Source organism: Eurytemora carolleeae, unplaced genomic scaffold (assembly GCF_000591075.1).
Source record: "Eurytemora carolleeae unplaced genomic scaffold, Eaff_2.0 scaffold257, whole genome shotgun sequence".
Taxonomy (NCBI): domain Eukaryota; kingdom Metazoa; phylum Arthropoda; class Copepoda; order Calanoida; family Temoridae; genus Eurytemora; species Eurytemora carolleeae.
The window spans coordinates 319,616-338,505 of NW_019396404.1; the positions used below are offsets into that span (position 1 = coordinate 319,616).

The 18,890-nt window shown below is 32.4% G+C and overlaps 2 protein-coding genes across 2 annotated transcripts; one reads left to right on the plus strand and one right to left on the minus strand.

Moving 5' to 3' along the window:
• Window positions 1-342: 342 nt before the first annotated feature.
• On the plus strand, window positions 343-5,757 carry LOC111702595 (uncharacterized). Its single transcript, XM_023474336.1, has 7 exons — window positions 343-380; window positions 923-983; window positions 2,116-2,154; window positions 2,335-2,413; window positions 2,641-2,698; window positions 4,416-4,478; window positions 5,582-5,757. Exons 1-7 carry the CDS (start codon window positions 344-346, stop codon window positions 5,656-5,658), a joined length of 414 nt encoding a protein of 137 aa, XP_023330104.1. The 5' UTR covers window position 343; the 3' UTR covers window positions 5,659-5,757.
• On the minus strand, window positions 5,749-18,246 carry LOC111702594 (uncharacterized). The gene is made up of 11 exons (XM_023474335.1): window positions 16,767-18,246; window positions 15,563-15,623; window positions 15,375-15,451; window positions 15,223-15,319; window positions 15,076-15,160; window positions 14,778-14,833; window positions 14,578-14,605; window positions 14,012-14,098; window positions 7,170-7,286; window positions 6,333-6,378; window positions 5,749-5,969 (listed from the first exon to the last, which is right to left on the minus strand). Exons 1-11 carry the CDS (start codon window positions 18,144-18,146, stop codon window positions 5,802-5,804), a joined length of 2,202 nt encoding a protein of 733 aa, XP_023330103.1. The 5' UTR covers window positions 18,147-18,246; the 3' UTR covers window positions 5,749-5,801.
• Between the last annotated feature and the right edge of the window lie 644 nt (window positions 18,247-18,890).

An 18,890-nucleotide genomic window follows, 5' to 3' on the forward strand; every position in this document is an offset into this window, starting at 1 on the left:
ATACGATAGAAAATGGCAACTTAAAAATAAGTTAAAATTAGAATGAAACTATTTTATCGCGCGGTCTCGTTTCTTTTAACAATTCTAGTCTCTTAACTGTTGCTCTAAGAGTGCCCGTTCAAATCTTTCTCAAAATTTCGCAGATTTTCTTATTTAAGATGGTGCATTTTCATACAGATACTATTTTTCGGGCAAAAAAAGTTTAACTTTTAAGGTCCATTCCTGGAGCCCGATCGGTTCAGCCGTTTTGTCATTTATTGGAAGCAAACAAACAGACAGACAAGCAAAGTATATGGTAGAACATGTTAGAGAGAAGTATATTTTATGAATTGTTTCAGAACAAATGGCAAATATGACACAAGCGGGAGAAATGAATTTAGGTAAATAAAAGCCGATGAATAAGGATAAAAGGATTGCTCAGATATTTTATACTAGTCTGGAGGAACACATTATTGACAAAAATTATCATACAGTGATAAACAGAAAACAATGGATTGGGAAGACGACACTATAGAAATACTTAAGTGGGTTCTATGAAAACGCCACACCAGTCACCACGGAAATGTCTAAAAAAAGCAGAAACCCCCCAAAAATTGACATTTATGAGTTGTTTCCGCGATTTCTCTGATATTTTCGGGAAATTCCCTAAAACCCAGTTTTTGAGGGGTTTACTCTTTATTTTGACACGTTCATTTGATTTTTATTTATGCTTGTCAAATTTCACATTAAAAATACCGATTAAGCTATTTCTTTGGCTCTGGGAATTACACTCTCCAGATTATAATTAGATTCGACCAATAGAACCGGGACAGAATAACTGCAGATAGAAGGACTAAGTAAGCCTTCCAGTTCTAATATTAGTGTATAGTAATTTTAATTGGATTTTTTAACATGTTCTTTATTTCTATCTATTTTTATTTAGAAAAATTGCTTCGAGAGATGAATCCAGAGCTATGTTCTCAAGTTTATGGATTTATTTCTAGGTATGGGTATACGTTTACTTTATGTCTAGGTATAGGTATATGTTTCTTTCATTTCTAGATATAGGTATACGTTTACTTCATTTCTTGGCATAGGTATTTGTTTCCTTCATTTCTAGGTATAGGTATACGTTTCCTTCATGTCTTGGTATAGGTATGCATTTGTTTCATTTCTAGGTAAAAGTATGCATCTTCTTCATTTCTAGGTATAGGTATGCATCTTCTTCATTTCTAGTTATAGGTATGCATCTTCTTCATTTCTAGGTATAGATATGCGTCTTTTTCATTTGTAGGTAAAGGTATGCATTTGTTTCATTTCTAGGTATAGGTATGCGTCTTCTTCATTTCTAGGTATTGGTATTAGGTATGCATTTGTTTCATTTCTAGGTATAAGTATGCGTCTTCTTCATTTCTAGGTATTAGGTATGCATTTGTTTCATTTCTAGGTATAGGTATGCGTCTTCTTCATTTCTAGGTATTGGTATTAGGTATGCATTTGTTTCATTTCTAGGTATAAGTATGCGTCTTCTTCATTTCTAGGTATTAGGTATGCATTTGTTTCATTTCTAGGTATAGGTATGCGTCTTCTTCATTTCTAGGTATAGGTATTAGGTATGCATTTGTTTCATTTCTAGGTATAAGTATGCGTCTTCTTCATTTCTAGGTATTAGGTATGCATTTGTTTCATTTCTAGGTATAGGTATGCGTCTTCTTCATTTCTAGGTAAAGGTATGCATTTGTTTCATTTCTAGGTATAGTTATGCGTCTTCTTCATTTCTAGGTATAGGTATTAGGTATGCATTTGTTTCATTTGTAGGTATAGGTTTACGTCTTCTTCATTTCTAGGTATAGGTATACGTTTACTTCATTTCTAGGTATAGGTATGCGTCTTCTTCATTTCTAAGTATTAGGTATGCATTTGTTTCATTTCTAGGTATAGGAATGCGTCTTCTTCATTTCTATGTATAGTTATTTGTTTCCTTCATTTCTAGATAGGTATGCTTCATTTCTAGGTATATGTATACCTATACTTCATTTCTAGGTATAGGTATATATATGGTTTCATAAATTCCAAGATTTGTTTCCTTAATTTCTAGGTTTAGTGAAATTGATTTGACTTATATCATTATTATAGTACTAAGGCAGAAGCTCTGTCGGACCAAATTCAACAGAAGTAAGCTTTTTAATTAAGTTTCCTCATGGTATGGGTTTCCCGCAAAAATACCACTTTAATGGAATATTTCTAAACACAAAAAATTTTCAGGCCATTTATTAAAAAAAAGAAAATTTTTTATATTCTTATTTTAAGAAAAATACAATATTATGAGAACTGCATAATGTTAGACATATTTAGCTGTATTATGAAGTTTGAAGAGAATGAAGGAACCACATACATAATACCTTTAGAGGACCTCAAAATATACAAAATACAGGTAGAAGCAAAGAATAGTTCTTTTATCTAAAAGTTGGGGTCATAGATGTGGTCAGGCACATCATGCATAACCAGTTGTTTTAATTAGAAACTGAACTTTCAGGATTATGTTAAGTTTTAACAAAATTTATTGTAAATTTTCTGTAACTGTCGTTTCTAGATTAGGGACATTTCCAAGCCCTAGTTCTGAACATATTTTACAGCTTTACAACTATTGTAATTATTTAGTATGAATTTGCTTGTCAGAAGATCACCTTGAAGATTCATTCAAACCTGGAGGCAGTTGGTAAGCAATTATTCCTACCTGGAGGCCGTTGGTAAGCAATTATTCCTATCTGGAGGCAGATGGTAAGCAATTATTCCTACCTGGAGGCAGTAGGTAAGCAATTATTCCTATCTGGAGGCAGTTGGTAAGCAATTATTCCTATATGGAGGCAGTTGGTAAGCAATTATTTCTACCTGGAGGCAGTTGGTAAGCAATTATTTCTACCTGGAGGCAGTTGGTAAGCAATAATTCCCACCTGGAGGCAGTTGGTAAGCAATTAATCCCACCTGGAGGCAGCTGGTAAGCAATAATTCCCACCTGGAGGCAGTTGGTAAACAATTATTTCTACCTGGAGGCAGTTCGTAAGCAATTCTTCCCACATGGAGGCAGTTGGTAAGCAATTATTCCCACCTGGAGGCTGTTGGTAAGCAATTATTTCTACCTGGAGGCAGTTGGTAAGCAATTATTCCCACCTAGAGGCAGTTGGTAAGCAATTATTTCTACTTGAAGACTGTTGATAAGCAAATATTCCTACCTGGTGCTATTTGGTAAGGCATTATTCCCAACTGGAGGCAGTTAGCAAGCAATTATTACAAACCATGGAGGCCGTTAGTAAGTAATTTTTCCCTGCTGGAGGCAGTTTGTAAGCAATTATTCCTAACTGGAGGCAATTGGTTAGCAATTATTATCCGCTAAGGAAACTTTCTACCTCAGAATTAATGCAATTAAGACACCTCATGTCTAAAATTCACTTTCTCTGGTCTTCAATAACTCTACCTAATTTATCTTTTTCATAGATTGAATTTATTTATCATTTATTTGTATCTAAATGTGTTAAACTAAGTATATCTCACATATTTTGCAAAAATTAATTAAATTGTTTTCTTAAGCCTGTTCGGGAAACTAATCTATGAACCTTTTGATCTAAAAGGAATTTCATCTAAGAGCAATCTGATCTAACGAGAATTTAATCTAAAAGACGTGGAAATTGATCTAAAATATTTTTTTAGATCTAAGTCCGCATTTTTCTGAAAATTTTTGGAATTTGATCTAAAAAATGTGGAATCTGATCTAAAATATTTTTTTTCAAATTTGAGCTCCCTGTTCATTTTTATAAATTTGTCAAGTGAAGATTTTCATAAAATTTCTTCTGCCAAAGTTGTGATTTTGATCTAAGATATGTGTCATTGGATCTAAAATATGTTGAATGTGATCAAAAATTTTTTTTTCAAAAAATATATATTTCAGATAACCATTATGCTTCAAATCCTTAACTTTATTTGCTTAAAATATGGAATTTGATCTAAAAAGTGTTTACACTGATCTAAAAAATGAAGACTTTAATCTAAAATTGATAATTTTCATATTTTAGATCAAATTATACATTTTTTAGACCTAATTCTACTATTTTTAAATACAGAATTCTGTACTTCCAATACAATTTCTGCACAAAATTTGGGAATTTTATCTGTAATATGTAGAATTGGATCTAAAATATTTGTTTTCAAAAATAAACATTTTTAAATGACATTTTGACTCAAAATATATAAAATCCAAATTTTAGATCAAATTCCACAATTTTCCCAAAAGAATTGGAATTTGGTCTAAAATTTTTTTTTAGATCTAAGTCCACTTAGATCAGATTCTTTTAGATCAGATTGCCTTTAGATCAAAAAGATTATAGATCGATTTCCTATGCACCTTCTTAAGCACCAACAAATCCATATCTATTATCTAGGATTTCTGGCCCAAATCTTGGAAAAGTTGGCAGAAAAAAATATTCCATGCAATGTGGTTTCAGGTCAGACTTTTTCTTTTGTTACCGGTGTGAGCTCAATAGCTCGGAATAGGGATGGTTCTATTGATGTTACCCCCTCAGTTCTCATACAAACCCGGAGCTAAACTCAGATTGGATAGTTCCATTGATGTAACCCCTTCATCTTCATACGGACCCAAAGCTAAGCTCTAAGCAAGTAGTTCGGCCTATAAACAAGACAACCTTTACTACGCTGTAATTGAAACCCAAAATAAGTCATTTTTTGGAATATATGTAATGTAAGTTATTCATAGTTGATTGTCTATGTATAGGGCTTCCAATTTTTTCAGGATCAATTTGGGTTCTATGCAGGCTTTACAGAATCTTTCCTGAAGTGGTTAAGAAAGATAAACCATTAAAACCTGTTTTAAACTTACGATGGCACCTTTCTGAACTTTTCTTAGCCTTCTGCACTTAGCTCTTTGTAACCTCTATGTATAGATCCATCGTTAATTTACTGAAGTTTTTTGATGATTTATCATTCTTTACAGCTTCAGGAAAGGTTCATAAGCATAGAGAATAGAATGAGGGGAATTTAGAGAATCTCTCGGTATGAACTTTTTCAGTCCCTTTCAGCCTGAAAGGTAGTTCAAAGTGTACAAATCATGTAAATGTTCACAAATCATGTGCAGTAAAGTACATTAATACAGTATGTTGCCTATAGACTATTCATTTCAATTTCGAATTTTTTAAAGCTGTTAAATAAACTTTATAATAAAATAGGTGAATAAAAAACATCGTTTGATTTAAAGTTATAACAGAAAATCATCGTTTTTAAAGTGAAAGGCATAGAGTCTATGTAAAATGATCATTGGTCTAAATTATGAAACCAGCCTATTTCATAATTTGGTTTTCTTTTAACATTAATTTTAGATTTTCTATAAATTATATTCCGGGGTCCAAAAGGTTATATAACACAAATATGTGAAGTACACCTGCAGTATGGAAACAGTACAACAATATGGCCGTTTTACACTTTTTTCTAGTAAATTCCACTCTAATATATATTCTATTCTCTTTGTTCATAAGGCTTTTACGAATTACAATTGATTCTGAAAAAATTGAAAAATCTCATTGTGGGTGTTAAGGATTCTACCATGATCATCTGTTTGTGCCTGAAGGCAGAGGACATGAGGCTTTGGAGATGCTAACTTCGATAGTTTAAACTTTAGTAGCAGCCCATTTTTTTCTGTGACCATTTATATTAGTTTTCCTAAATATGTGCATATTTTTATTTAATAAATAATAAATAATAAATGTAAAATATGATTTATTTCTTAATAAAATACAAAATATTATAAATGCAATTCAAATTCTATAAAGCTCTGCTGTGTGCTCAATAAGGAATGCAAGACTGGTCTTTTGTTTGTTTATATTATCCAGTATTTTTTTTGGAGAACTGGTTTCAGGCCAGGATAGGCAGGGGCCAAGTACAATACCCAGGGAGGTGGCAGACATCAAGTTCAACTCTGTATCCTGTGAAATACATCAATTGAATACTTGGTAATTGCCCTTACACATACAAAAACATTGAATAAACAAAGCCAACCCACTTTTAAATTTGCGACTCTATATTCATTCGACCTGCAGGTAACATCCTTTAATTTCAGATCTATAACCTTTGCCTTTTAAATTAATTAGTGGTATTTTTCCTGTCAACACTAAAAATATACTTTTCAGATTGAAAAATATCTTGATTTTTTACTATACAAAAATATTAATTTTATTTCATTCACACACTAAAGGGTATTTTTAGAAAAGGATTTTTTTTAGAGTTTGATAATTTCATTTCAAAAATCTTTAAATCCACAACAAAGACAAGATGGTTCTTAAACTTACCTTTATAACATTGTTTAAATGTGTCAGCAAAAATTTCAGAACATTTCTGAAAATACTTTTGTTATGAGGAATCTTAAAAATAATCCCAAATAAGGTTTATGCATAGTTTTCACAGACTGAGAACAGGAAAATTTACGAAGCCTGGTTTATTAAAGGGAGTGTTCGCGAAAAATGAAAGGGGGTATAGGCTGATCTGTTGGGTCTATAAGAAGAAAATATTTCAAAACGTTCTATAGAGAAGAAAGATGGAGAGAGAGCGTCCATGTCAAATTAACAGATTTGCATTATTCCACTCAGATCGTTAATAATTTAATGAAATTTTAAATATTATTCTAGACATTACAACCTATCATCATCGAATTCAATTTAATTCAATTCATTTCTAAATAGTTGAATAAATAATATTTGTTTGTTTGTTTTATGTACGCTACTTTAAAAGACGATAATTTGGCCGCTAGGTGTCTCTGCTCTCGATGCTTCAGAGATTCCATGTGGGTCGTGGGAGAGACACCTATATAACGACCCCTAGCGACCAAAAAAATCATCGTGTAACGTACATCGTGCATAAAACATACAAAAATATTATGAAATATCAACTATATTTGAATGCATTGAATTAAAATCTACTCTACATATATAGGTTGCAATATCTGAATGTTTAAATTTAAATCTAATTAAATAATTTACGATCTAAGTGGAATATAATGCATCTCTGTGAATTTGTATTGACGACATGCTCTGAGGAACAGATAAAAGTTTCATTATTCGCAAACACTCCCTTTAAAGTTTGTATATCTTATTCTTACACATCTTTCCAATTTAAAGTTTAATGTATACCTGTGCGATTCGTTTAGATAGGTTGAAGACATTTGAGCAAAGTTGTTCAATATTTTGTCTGGATTTTCACAAATCATTAAAGTGAAGTCCCAAGGTATAGTTGGCTCAACAACTTCTCTAAAAAAAATTAAACGTTGATAATTCTAGTTGTAGGTGGGGGAGAAAAGATAAAATATAAGGTGGGGGTGAAAAGATAAAATATAAGGTGGGGAAGAAAATATAAAATATAAGGTAGGGGAGAAAATATAAAATATAAGGTAGGGTGAGAAAAGATAAAATATAAGGTAGGGAGAAAAGATAGAATATAAGGTAGGGGAGAAGAGATAAAATATAAGGTAGGGGAGAAAAGATAAAATATAAGGTAGGGGAGAAAAGATAAAATATAAGGTAGGGGAGAAAAGATAGAATATAAGGTGGGGGTGAAAAGATAAAATATAAGGTAGGGCAGAAAAGATAAAATATAAGGTAGGGGAGAAAATATAACATACTAGGTAGGGGAGAAAAGTCAAAACCTAAGATGAGAGAGAAAAGTGAAGATATATCAAACGTTAAATATTACTTTCAATGCTGAATTAAAAAAATGAAGGTTAAAAACCTTTAACATTAAAACTATGACAAACATTAAATATTAAAATTCAACGATATATATATCAGTATGATAAGACTGTAAACATGACCTGAAACTCTTGAAATATGACAATTCCAAGGTTAGATTTAGATTTCTACCTTACAAGTTTATATACGGCTGCATAGGATCCATAGATGCATAGGATGCATAGACTTGTATAAGAAAAATATACAAGTTTATATACGGCTGCATAATCTATGCATCCTATGCATCCTATGCAGCAGTATATAAACTTGTATATATTTCTTATACAAGTCTATGCATCTATGCATCCTATGCAGCCGTATATAAACTTGTATATATTTCTTAAACAAGTCTATGCATCTATGCATCCTATGCATCCTATGCAGCCGTATATAAACTTGTACATATTTTCTTATACAAGTCTATGCATCTATGCATCATATGCATCCTATGCAGCCATATATAAACTTGTATATATTTCTTATATAAGTCTATGCATCTATGCATCCTATGCTTCATGGTATATATGAATATATGACGTTAACGATATATAAAATGTATATAAACTATGCATCTATGCATCCTATGCATTTAAAAAAGAGTATTATTATTCCTATGGTCTCATATTAGACCTCTAATGTACAATTAGTCTTTAGTAGGTAAATTTGATAATTTTGAAAAGAGAAAAAAAATTTAACATCTGCAGGGGATCATGAATATTAGGAAACAGATATTATTTCCTGGTTAACCCTGTATATATTATTAGGGAACTGTAAATCTTCTAAACTTATAATTATATTGAACTTTGTAAAATAATTTTACCGAAACAGAATGGTGGGCGATATATCAATACAATTGATGACGACTTTCTATTTTAAATTTTTATTTATAGTAAGCTGTTAAACAGCTTGGATACACAAAACGTAGATGTCAAGAGAAGCTGTCAATTAAAAAGCTTCTCTTTGATTACTTGTAAACTTGTAATTTAAAAAAAAGTTGTTAACACTCAAAAAGTTGTCATTATCATATTGATATAATCGCCAACCACTGTATATGAATATTATTGTTATTACTAACTAGATAAATAATACCTATTCCAACCTATTTAACCACAAAATATAAAAATCTGGGATTGGGATAAACTGTAGAGTGTAGGCTGTAGCACAAATATTCATCATAAAAACCAAAGGATGAGACTGCAGCTTTATTGAAAATGTGAGGGATTAAAGTATTAATACTATTGCTAAAATTAAACAGTTGAATCAAATTCTTCTTTAAACATCCAATCCTCTTTATATCCAGACAGATCCACCTCTTCCGCCAAAACTTCCTCCACTGCTGTGTCCTCCAGAGATTGAGGGCCATCCACCTGAGCTTCCACCACTGCTGTACCCTCCGGAGCTTCCTCCAAAGCTTCCTCCACTGATGTGTCCACCAGAGCTTCCCCCAAAGCTACCTCCACTGCTATGCCCTCCAGAGCTTGAAGGCCAGCTTCCTCCACTACTGTATCCTCCGGAGCTTCCTCCAAAGCTTCCTCCGCTGCTATGTCCACCGGAGCTTCCTCCAAAGCTACCTCCACTACTGTGTCCACCTCCATTGCTGTGCCCTCCGTAGCTTCCTCCACTGCTGTGTCCACCAAAGTTTCCTCCAAAGCTACCTCCGCTGATGTGTCCACCTCCAAAGCTTCCTCCGCTGCTGTACCCTCCAGTGCTTCCTCCAAAACTTCCTCCACTGCTGTGTCCTCCGGAGCTTAAGGGCCATCTACCTGAGTTTCCTCCACTGCTGTACCCTCCGGAGTTTCCTCTGAAGCTTCCTCCACTGCTGTGGCCTCCACCACTGCTAAGACCGCTGCTATATCCAGAGAAACCACCGCCTCCACTCCAACCAGAGTTTCCAGAGGACCCTGAACTTCCATAACTTCTAAAGTGTCCAGAAGCAATGGCGATCAGGGTTGCGGCAATCACAACCTAAGATTAAATGATCAATCAAGAATGATCAAGATCATGCTTTAAAAATAGAAAAATGTCAAATTATGAAACTGTTTTTAGAAGAAAGACCTAGAAATATTAGGGTTATAAAACTAACCGTAAGCTTCATGATAATGTTGGCCTGGAAGCTAGGATTCAACTAATGACTATCCAGAAACTAATCTGGTTTAAATACTCTTCATAATCCTTAGTATGGTTCCGTTCTAGCTGGAAATACCAGAAAGCCGGGACTAAGTAGAGGGAAGGAAGAGAAACCTAAAATCATTCTTCAGATTTAGAAGCATTGAAGATGTGAGATAACTAGAGAGTTAGCTGCCAGGTGCAGTGCCTGAGATTTTGCTACAATAAATTAAGTTTCCATTATTCCAGAGCTTCACAGCAATGAACAGAATTTTGCACAGTTTTAAAGTTTAAAACTATTTCTTCTGTTGTTAAGAATGATTAAATATTCCCAACATATGGTTGTTCTATGGACTTTGGAGTTCATTTGTACGTATACGGTAGAACAAGGTGTGCCACTTTGAAATCCCATTGAAATGTGCAGTGAAACACATTTTATAAGTTTCTCAATAAAATACTATTTTAATTTTTTTTCGAGAGGATTATGGATAAGTAATTTTTATTCTAAAATTCGATAAATTAATGATTTAATGAAGCTTTTTAGATTTTAGTATTGAATTTAACTTTTTGCTTCTAATTCTTCTTAAGCAAAGGAACGGGGGCTGGAGGGGGAGAGGGTGGGGGAAGGTTGAGAAAAAGAGGGATGATATTCAGGTTTCTTGAACCCATGTTTTTGTATAGAGCTTTCATAGTTTTAAAACTTAAACAAAAAATGAACTGTTAATAGTGTCTAATTTAAAGAAATAATCAGACAGATTCACAACAATAAAACCTTTATCTGAGTAAAGATGAGAAAGATATCATCGTTTTTCAATCTTTAAAAGTTTTGAATTCTTAAAATTTCATTTTTATCTTTTACATCATCAATCCTATTCTTAGGAGGTCACTTTAATAGAAAACCCACAATTGAAAATATATAATTTTCAAAAGAAAAAATGAGAATATCTCATTTATCCTTTAATCTTTCTTTTATAAATCAGAAGTGAGAATGAGTGTAATTAGCTATTATAATGAGTAACACACAATAAGATTATAATTTGGTTTGGGAAGGGAATCAACTCTTGCTTGAGCTATATTATTGGTAACTAGATTTTAGAAAATTAAGAGAAACAATTTCTTTTATATGGGACTGGGGGAAGGTAATTGAAGATTGAAAGAAATTTTCTCCCCCTCCTGGAATTTTATAAAGATATTTTGGAAATTTTTGTGTCAATATTCTGACATGGTCAAGGAAAAGGAGGGTGGAAATATGGTGTCTGGTTTTATAATTTTTTCTGAAAAAAAATTAACAATTTAAAAAAAATCCATTAATATCAGGAAAAGAGACAATTTAAAAAAATGTAAAACGTAACAATTATAAATTGTATTATGAAATATGTTTGTTTGAATATGTTTACCTGTGTAAAACTCAACCTTAAATGAAAATTAATTTTTAAATGCTTTATATTTTTATGCTTAAAATTAAAACAAGTTTGTCATTTCTGTCATTGAATAATTTCAAATGAGAAAAAAATTGACAAAGCGTTCTTTTACCAAATACAATGTAAAAATTACTATTTAGAATAAACCATAGATAAATAAATAAACTATGGAATAAACTTGGGATCGATTTCTAACAGGGGGCCGGGGGTAGGATTTTAGCTACCTCTCCGTGTGTATTAGCCTAAGTGTAAACTTGGGATAGTTTACTAATATATTAAGAGATTATGGCATAATGATACAAACATGGCCTGTACAAAAAAGGATTAGCGTACATCATCACTCTATATACTATAACCTGGTTGATTGTAATCTATTCTGAGGAACCAGGTCCGAGGAATTTCTTGTAACCCATTCCGAGGAAATTCTTGTTAGAATTCTGCAGAAAAACCAGAGAAAATGTCGACAAAATTTGTGGAATATTTCTCAGGAATATCTTGAAATATACTCAGCATATTCCTGAGTAACTTCACTAACCAGGACTTAGGCCTTAAAGATGATACTAAAGTAAATTATAATTTTTTATCAATAAGGATGCAAAGAAAAAAATATTTAGTTAGGGCAGTGCATAATAGAAGAGAACCTCTGCAGAGACACCTATTGGAGAAAAACGGAACTTGAAAATTCTGTGATAAAGTCCTGAGAATTTCTCATGAATTTCTGGAGAAATATTCCTGAGAAATTCTAAGGAATTTCTTTAGAAAAATTCCAGAGAAATTCTCAGGAATTTCTTAAAATTTATTCTCTTATTTAATTCCCTAAAAATCCGTAAACATGGTGACCAAGTCCTAAGAATTTCTCAGGACTTTCCGAAGAAGCAATCAGGAGAAATTCTCAGGATTTTCTTGGGGTGAAGTTCTGGAGAAATTCCCAGGAATTTCTCGAAACTAATTGTCTTAATAAATTCCTCTAAAAATCCGTAAACATGGTGACAAAATCCTAAGAATTTCTCAGGAATTTCTCGAAATGGAGTCTCAAAACTGTGATCCATCAAAAATCTCTCATCTTGGGGAATTATTCTGGGGGATTTCTCGAGAATTTTACGAGGAATCAGTTACAGGAAATGATTCTCGAGAAATTCCTTAGAAATTCTTCAAAACAAGTCACCACGGTTGGAGAATCTGGGGAAACTCCTTACTTTTGTTACTTGGGTTAAATCATCAATCACTTAAGACATTCAAGTTGCTCATTATAAATATCAATGTTTCCAAAATCACCCGTCCACAGGACAGAAACCTGTCTCTGATCAAACTAATCATTGCAATAAGACTTGGGACTAGAATCTGTTATTGGCTGTCTGGCAATAACGTTGGATGTCTGTTGTAACTTTTTAATAAAATATCTGGAATTTTTAATCCGATGATTTAGCTACGCTCAAGTTAATAAACGCCTGTTTAAATAATTACTTTATTACTACTTGAAAATACTGAAATTTATATCAAAGTAAAAATAGATAGATGACGTGGCCGGAAACTCTCAACTTGCCGCGTCTTGATATTCGGTTTTAAACTCCTCCAGAACTTCGTCTTCCGCCACTACGCCGCCACAATGATTTCTTTAACTTTCATGTAAAAAATTAACAAAGTTTACGAATCGTAAGTCCTCACATCATCATTCATTTAGTTAAGTCATCTCAATTTTGTGTTTAGGACGTCCCTGAAAGTCTGATTTGATTTGATTTGATTTGTGGGTAATTATTTAGTTTGTTTACAAAGAATTTTTAAGGGGTTTAAACTTTTAAAAGGCATCACACAAATACTGTACACAATTGCAGTTGCAAACATTTCAAAATTTGAACCAGAAAAGCCAATAAGTAGATTTCATATAATAACAATATTATGAAAGGTATTTAAAGTTTATGTAGGAATGTAGAAATGTAGGAATGTAATTATAAATATTCTGTAACACAATATTCTGTAAATCTGAACTATGTACATTATTAACTATCTACGTTTGTAAAATTCTACGTAAAACCCTTTAGTAATTTGAACTGCGTTTCAAATTAATCCGTAGCATGATAAGCTTAATCATGTGATAAATAATGGTGTACATCTTAATTGGTCTATCTTAACTGTGTTGTAAATACTAAACCTGATTATCTTGTAATTGTAATTATGTCTATTAACTTTAACTTGTAACTTATAAACCTCAAATACATCAGTTGATAAACTCCACTTTGATTGCTGCGAGAGAGTAATCATGTCTAAACCAATGAGTTGAAGAACGTGTCCTAGTTGAGGCATTGATAGTTTTTGAGATCGTGTCCTATTTGAGGTATTGATAGCTCAAGACTGTTTCCTAGTTGAGACATTGATAGTTTACGAGATCATGTCCTAGTTAAGGCATTGATAGCTCAAGATTGTGTCCTAGTTGAGGCATTGGTGTCTGTTTAGACATTGATAGCTGACAAGATTGTGTCCGGGTTTAGACATTAATAGCTAAGTGAAAACTGAATTGTACCTGGCTAGATACGGGTTCTAGAAACCGTTATGGAGCATTTAAAATTCACCCGCCGACAAAAAAGTAAAAATGAGAAAAGGCGAAAAATGATGTTTTATGGTCAAATTGTGATTTAAAGTTACTTATAACAGCTTGCCAGGACAAGGACCGAACTGTTAAATCTGTGTTTACCATTATGCCTTTGTTAAAAATACTGAACAAACCTTAGAAACAGTTTAATGATACCAGTCAGATTGTGAACATTGTTTATTCCAATAAGTTTATCCCACTGTCCTTCCTCTAGTTGAAACCTAAATACAATGGTATCAGCTTAAAATAACCTTTTAATACTCTGAATCTATTTCTAAAGTCAGTCGTTTTACTTCCACTGAAGGGCAGAGGCAAGGGGGGGGGGGTTCATCTCAACATATCCAATTTGATGGGAAAGGAATTGAGTCTTTGCCACAAACTCAAATATTTAAACCCCAATATCTTTAAAACCCAATGTCGTAAACCTTTGATATTTCAAACTCAGACTATTTGATCTAACAGAATTCATAGTTTGAAATATCTAAAGTTTACAACATTTGGTTGCAAAGATATAGTGATAAGAAAATCAGAGTTTGTGGCTCAGACTCATTTACTTTGTTTCAGATTTTTAACTAATTTTTGGAGAATTTAAAATTGTACCTTTTTTAAATCACTAAAAACACTTTAGTGAATCATAATAAAGGATAGACAAAACAAAAAAAATCAAACAAATAAAAAAAACTTAAGATTAAAAACTTACCTCAGGCTTTGAATTTCTGCCAGGTTTCCTAAAATTGAAACTAACAGTTTATCCAGTTCAAAATGTAAGTTAAGAATAATAGATTAAAAAATTGAAATTTAAACTTTTAAAACAGCACTTATATTTAATCCATAAATATATATTTTTCTTTATTTATTTATCTTTAATAACATTAATCGGATGTTTTCTGTTAACTATTCCTGTTTGTCTGTAAATATGTGGAGTTTCCATAAAACTTCTACTTGACTCTAAAGTTCTACAGAAGAAACATGAAGTGGCCATTTTATTTCTCACTTTAGCCTCTAGAAAATTTTTTCAGTAATCACAGAATTATTTTTGAAAATTTTTGAAAATTTTGATAATTTGAAAAAGTTATATAAATATTGGTTTTTATTGTCAACACTTAAATCATTATCATGGATCATTATTTCTTCTGTAAGTTTACTTGGGATTGTTCCAAAAATAATAAATAAATCTTTTAAATCATGACTCTCTGTCCTTATAGATAACTGTAGGAACTCCGGAATTTCAGCACCATTGCTTTGCAATGAATTCCCAAAAATTCCTCGATTTTGAAGAATACCTGTAAATTGTCAAATTTCAGAATAGCTCTTATAATACTATAGGAATTGTCTTCCATGTAACCTCTATCTTGAAGATATTTAATTGGTAACCGAGTGCTTAAATCCAGAAAATCCTTTAAAAACTTTTGCAGTTTTTGAAAAAGGATTGCACGCTCTTCCTGAAAAAAGGATCTATTATTATCAATTTACTTGATAAACAAATAGTATTTTTACTTTTGTTCCAGAGTAGTCCAATTTGTTCTTGCTGCTGGATCGCAAACGATTTAGTGGAATTAATGCACCCGCCATTTCTGCGAAGTGCAAATATTTTTTGAGCATTTCATAAAAACAAAATGTGTGGAATTAAAAAAAATTTTAAGCCTTTGATCCTCAAAACTCAAAAACTCAAAAAACTATGTTTCCTTTTTCAAACGATTTAGCCTCCTGGTCCAGTTGTTGTTTGAAAGTTCGAGTGATGCTTCCCTTTGTGAATAAATGCCAAATTTAAGTTACTAGCCTTAGAGGGCGCTTCGCGCCCATCTTCTAAATTAATTTTGAACATGTTCTCTTTGTGTACATCGTAAAACAAAACAAAAATAATTCGCAGATTTTCACAAAAAATTTCGTGGATTTTCAAAATTTTCAAAAATTTAATGAAGATCAAATTTTGATGGAGACAAATATTTGAAATTTTGATCATTCAAAAACCTTCCCTGGGGTCCCTAGATGTCCCACAAAAAATTTGGGCCCTATCGGTTCAGCCGTTTTGACGTTTATTGGATACAAACAGACAGACAGACAAACAAACAAACACCCAGACAGACAAGACAAATTTATATATAGATATTCAAGGTTAACACTGATTTCTTTTTTCCAAATCCTTTTTATTATTGTTTTTTTTTTAACCCTATCCCTGCTGTGGTACTTGAAAACCAGGATACACTAAGGTGGGGGGGGGGGGGTCTTTTTGACCCCACTTCTAAATTCCATGTTTTATGACCAAATATGGCAAATGATACATCATTCTTCTTTAAGAATCTGCAAAAAATTGCAAATTTGCAAAAGTTGAAATTTTTTGGCAAAATCCAGTTATATAGTAAAGATGTTTGAAAACGAATGTTAAAAATTGATAATATATACATTTTTGAAAAGCCCTTGACCATGCTATATTAAATATGAAAAATATTTGCAAAATTTTAAATAACCTGATGATGTGTAATTAAGACAACTAAAAATGTGAACATTTCCTTTGTGGGGTTGTATGCAAATAAATTGCAAAACTGTCTTTGCAAAACTTGTGCAATCCGTTTCCTAATGTCATAGACTTTCCAAAAAGCTAAAAATTATCAAAATCTGACAATTAAATGTGGGTAAAAACTAAGATTTAGTTTGTTACAGAAAAAAGTATTCATTCAGGCAGTGAGCTCAGGAGGTTAGTATAAAAGGCTATGGGTATTTAGGAAAAGTCAGAAAATTTCAACAGCCTCAAACCAATACTTTTTGAGTTATGTAAAAAAACTACTGGGGGGAGAGGATAGGTCAAATTGACCCCACACCCAGCAGGAATAGGGATAAATGATTAAAAGTATGAATGCAAGCTAAAAATTTAATATTTTTTCATTATTCCTTTGTTATGGATTGTATGCTTTCTTGCTTGCAGAACGGAGTGGAAATCTTGTGATAGAAATCATCAGGTTGTTCATCATGAATTGGCGATTCTGAGCTGAAAGGATGTTGCTCATTTGTGGACCATTCTTCATAATCCTTGCGAGAGGAGAAACTGAGTAATCTGTCCAGATGAGGACGGAAGTTTTTATTCTTAAATTCATCACTTTCAGATCTTCTATTGGGGAGCTCTTCATTGCAACTGCTTATTGCAGGTTCAAAATTATGATAAGAATTCCTACTAGGTTCCAAAGAAAACTCTTTTGTTTCAACAGATGGTGTATCAGCTTCTGACAAGACACTTTTAGTCTCTGGAGTATAATTTTCAATAACTTGGGAAATGCTTTTTGTTCCAATAGATTGTGTAGTTTCAGCAGTGTTGTTAGAATCTTCTGGTAAAAAATCTTCATTTTTTATAATTTTTTTTCCATCTTCTGAAGAGGAACTCACAGATTCAATAGTTAAACCCTTAGGTACAGAATTTGTGTTTTGTTTCAACTTGATAGAAGATCCACTCTTTTCAAATGCAGAGAGCTCTGGATATAAGCTCCTGATTTCAGAAGCAGAAATTTTCATTTTTAAATTGTAACTCATAATAGACTCAAGACTATGAGTTTTTAGGCTTCTAACAGTATTTCTAGCTTTAGGTATAACACCGGCACTGTAAGTATTTGAATGTACAGCTGTTTTTTTATAAGATGTAAGAGTAACCATTTCTGAAGAGTTTGATTTCAAATTCAATAGCCGGAGGAATGGATATGGTTTTTTTTCTTGAAATGCAGCAAGATTTTGTTTTAAAAAGGCAGGTTTTTTGACAGAGGACTTAACATAAAAACTTTCAGTTGGGTTGGATTCTTGCATTTGTGAATCTATTGGGATACTGTCATGCCATAATATTGGCATACTTTGGGACAACTTTGACTGTAGTGACAAAGTTGTTATGAATTCCACTAAATTTCTTTTTGAAGATGAAAAAGAGGATGAAAGACTTCCTAATTCATCTGTGAGCTTTTGCGATGCATATGAGTTATTTGAAGCCTCTGACGTTACTTGAAGTTTCTGAGATATCAATTTTGGGCCATCTGAAGGTAATGATTTAACTGCTACATTCTTGGACACTTCTAATGATGTCTGAACCACTGGTTTTCTGACAGGTTCTTCACTGTATGATATCAACTGAATTGGTAAAGCTGTGGAAGAAGGATTGCTATTTTCTAACTTGATATATGCAGGCGTCAGGACTATTGGTTTGATAGATTTGATAGTTTCTGGTTTGGTTTGATAGCTTTGATAGTTTCTGGTATGGTTTTTGGAAAGATCCCTTTGAACATTCCTGTCCATTATTCCTCATAAATGGTCACAGAAAAATGTAACACTGAAAGTCTATTTTCTATTGATATGATAAAATGAAATATTAATAGTTTCTAATTCTGTTTTTGCTTTGTTATGATAACTATTACTGTTAAATGCTTACAGGAAGTTGGTCTATCAAGAAAGCTCTCAAGAATTTTTATATATAAATATTTTTAGCATTTATTGAAAACTAAAGTTAAAGAAATAAAAATTGACATAAATTTCATAAAAATAATTAAGAGCAATGCTGTTTTCTTGATTTATTATCTATCATTTCAAAATATGATATAAGTTTTACACTGAGGACAAAGAGGAATAGAGTCTTTGCCTCAAACTCTGATTTTCCAATCCCTATATCTTTGCAACCCTATGTTGTAGAGATAAGATATTTAAACTTCAAATTCTGTAATAAGCCATAATAAGCTGGTCAATCAATTTTTCTTTTCATTATCTCTTTAATAATTAGGTTAAGATAATATGAACTTATAATTAGAAATGTTTAAATCAGTTGCCTGCTTTCTCTCAAGCAGAACGGACCTACTAGTATGTAGTCCCAGAATTACAGCTGGGGAAGCACTGAGTTTTGTTATGCATCTTGTATCCTACAGGGGAAGCTGGAAGCATAGATTAAAACAAAACTTCATCTTCAGCTTGGTGCACTGAAAGAGGAGTTTAACCCCTCATGGGAATACAAGCCATGCACAACGATACCGGTTTTTTACTCGACCAGAT

Bases quoted from the DNA above. Each gene is read 5' to 3' on its own strand.
- LOC111702595 (XM_023474336.1), top strand. From the start codon at position 344: ATGGCAAATATGACACAAGCGGGAGAAATGAATTTAG. The intron at 2,155-2,334 runs GTAAGCTTTTTA...AGACATATTTAG, and splicing joins TCGGACCAAATTCAACAGAA to CTGTATTATGAAGTTTGAAG. The intron at 2,699-4,415 runs GTAAGCAATTAT...TCTATTATCTAG, and splicing joins TTCAAACCTGGAGGCAGTTG to GATTTCTGGCCCAAATCTTG.
- LOC111702594 (XM_023474335.1), bottom strand. From the start codon at position 18,146: ATGGACAGGAATGTTCAAAGGGATCTTTCCAAAAACCATACCAGAAAC. The intron at 15,161-15,222 runs GTTACATGGAAG...GACAATTTACAG, and splicing joins TAAATATCTTCAAGATAGAG to GTATTCTTCAAAATCGAGGA. The intron at 6,379-7,169 runs GTATACATTAAA...AAGTATTTTCAG, and splicing joins TATCTAAACGAATCGCACAG to AAATGTTCTGAAATTTTTGC.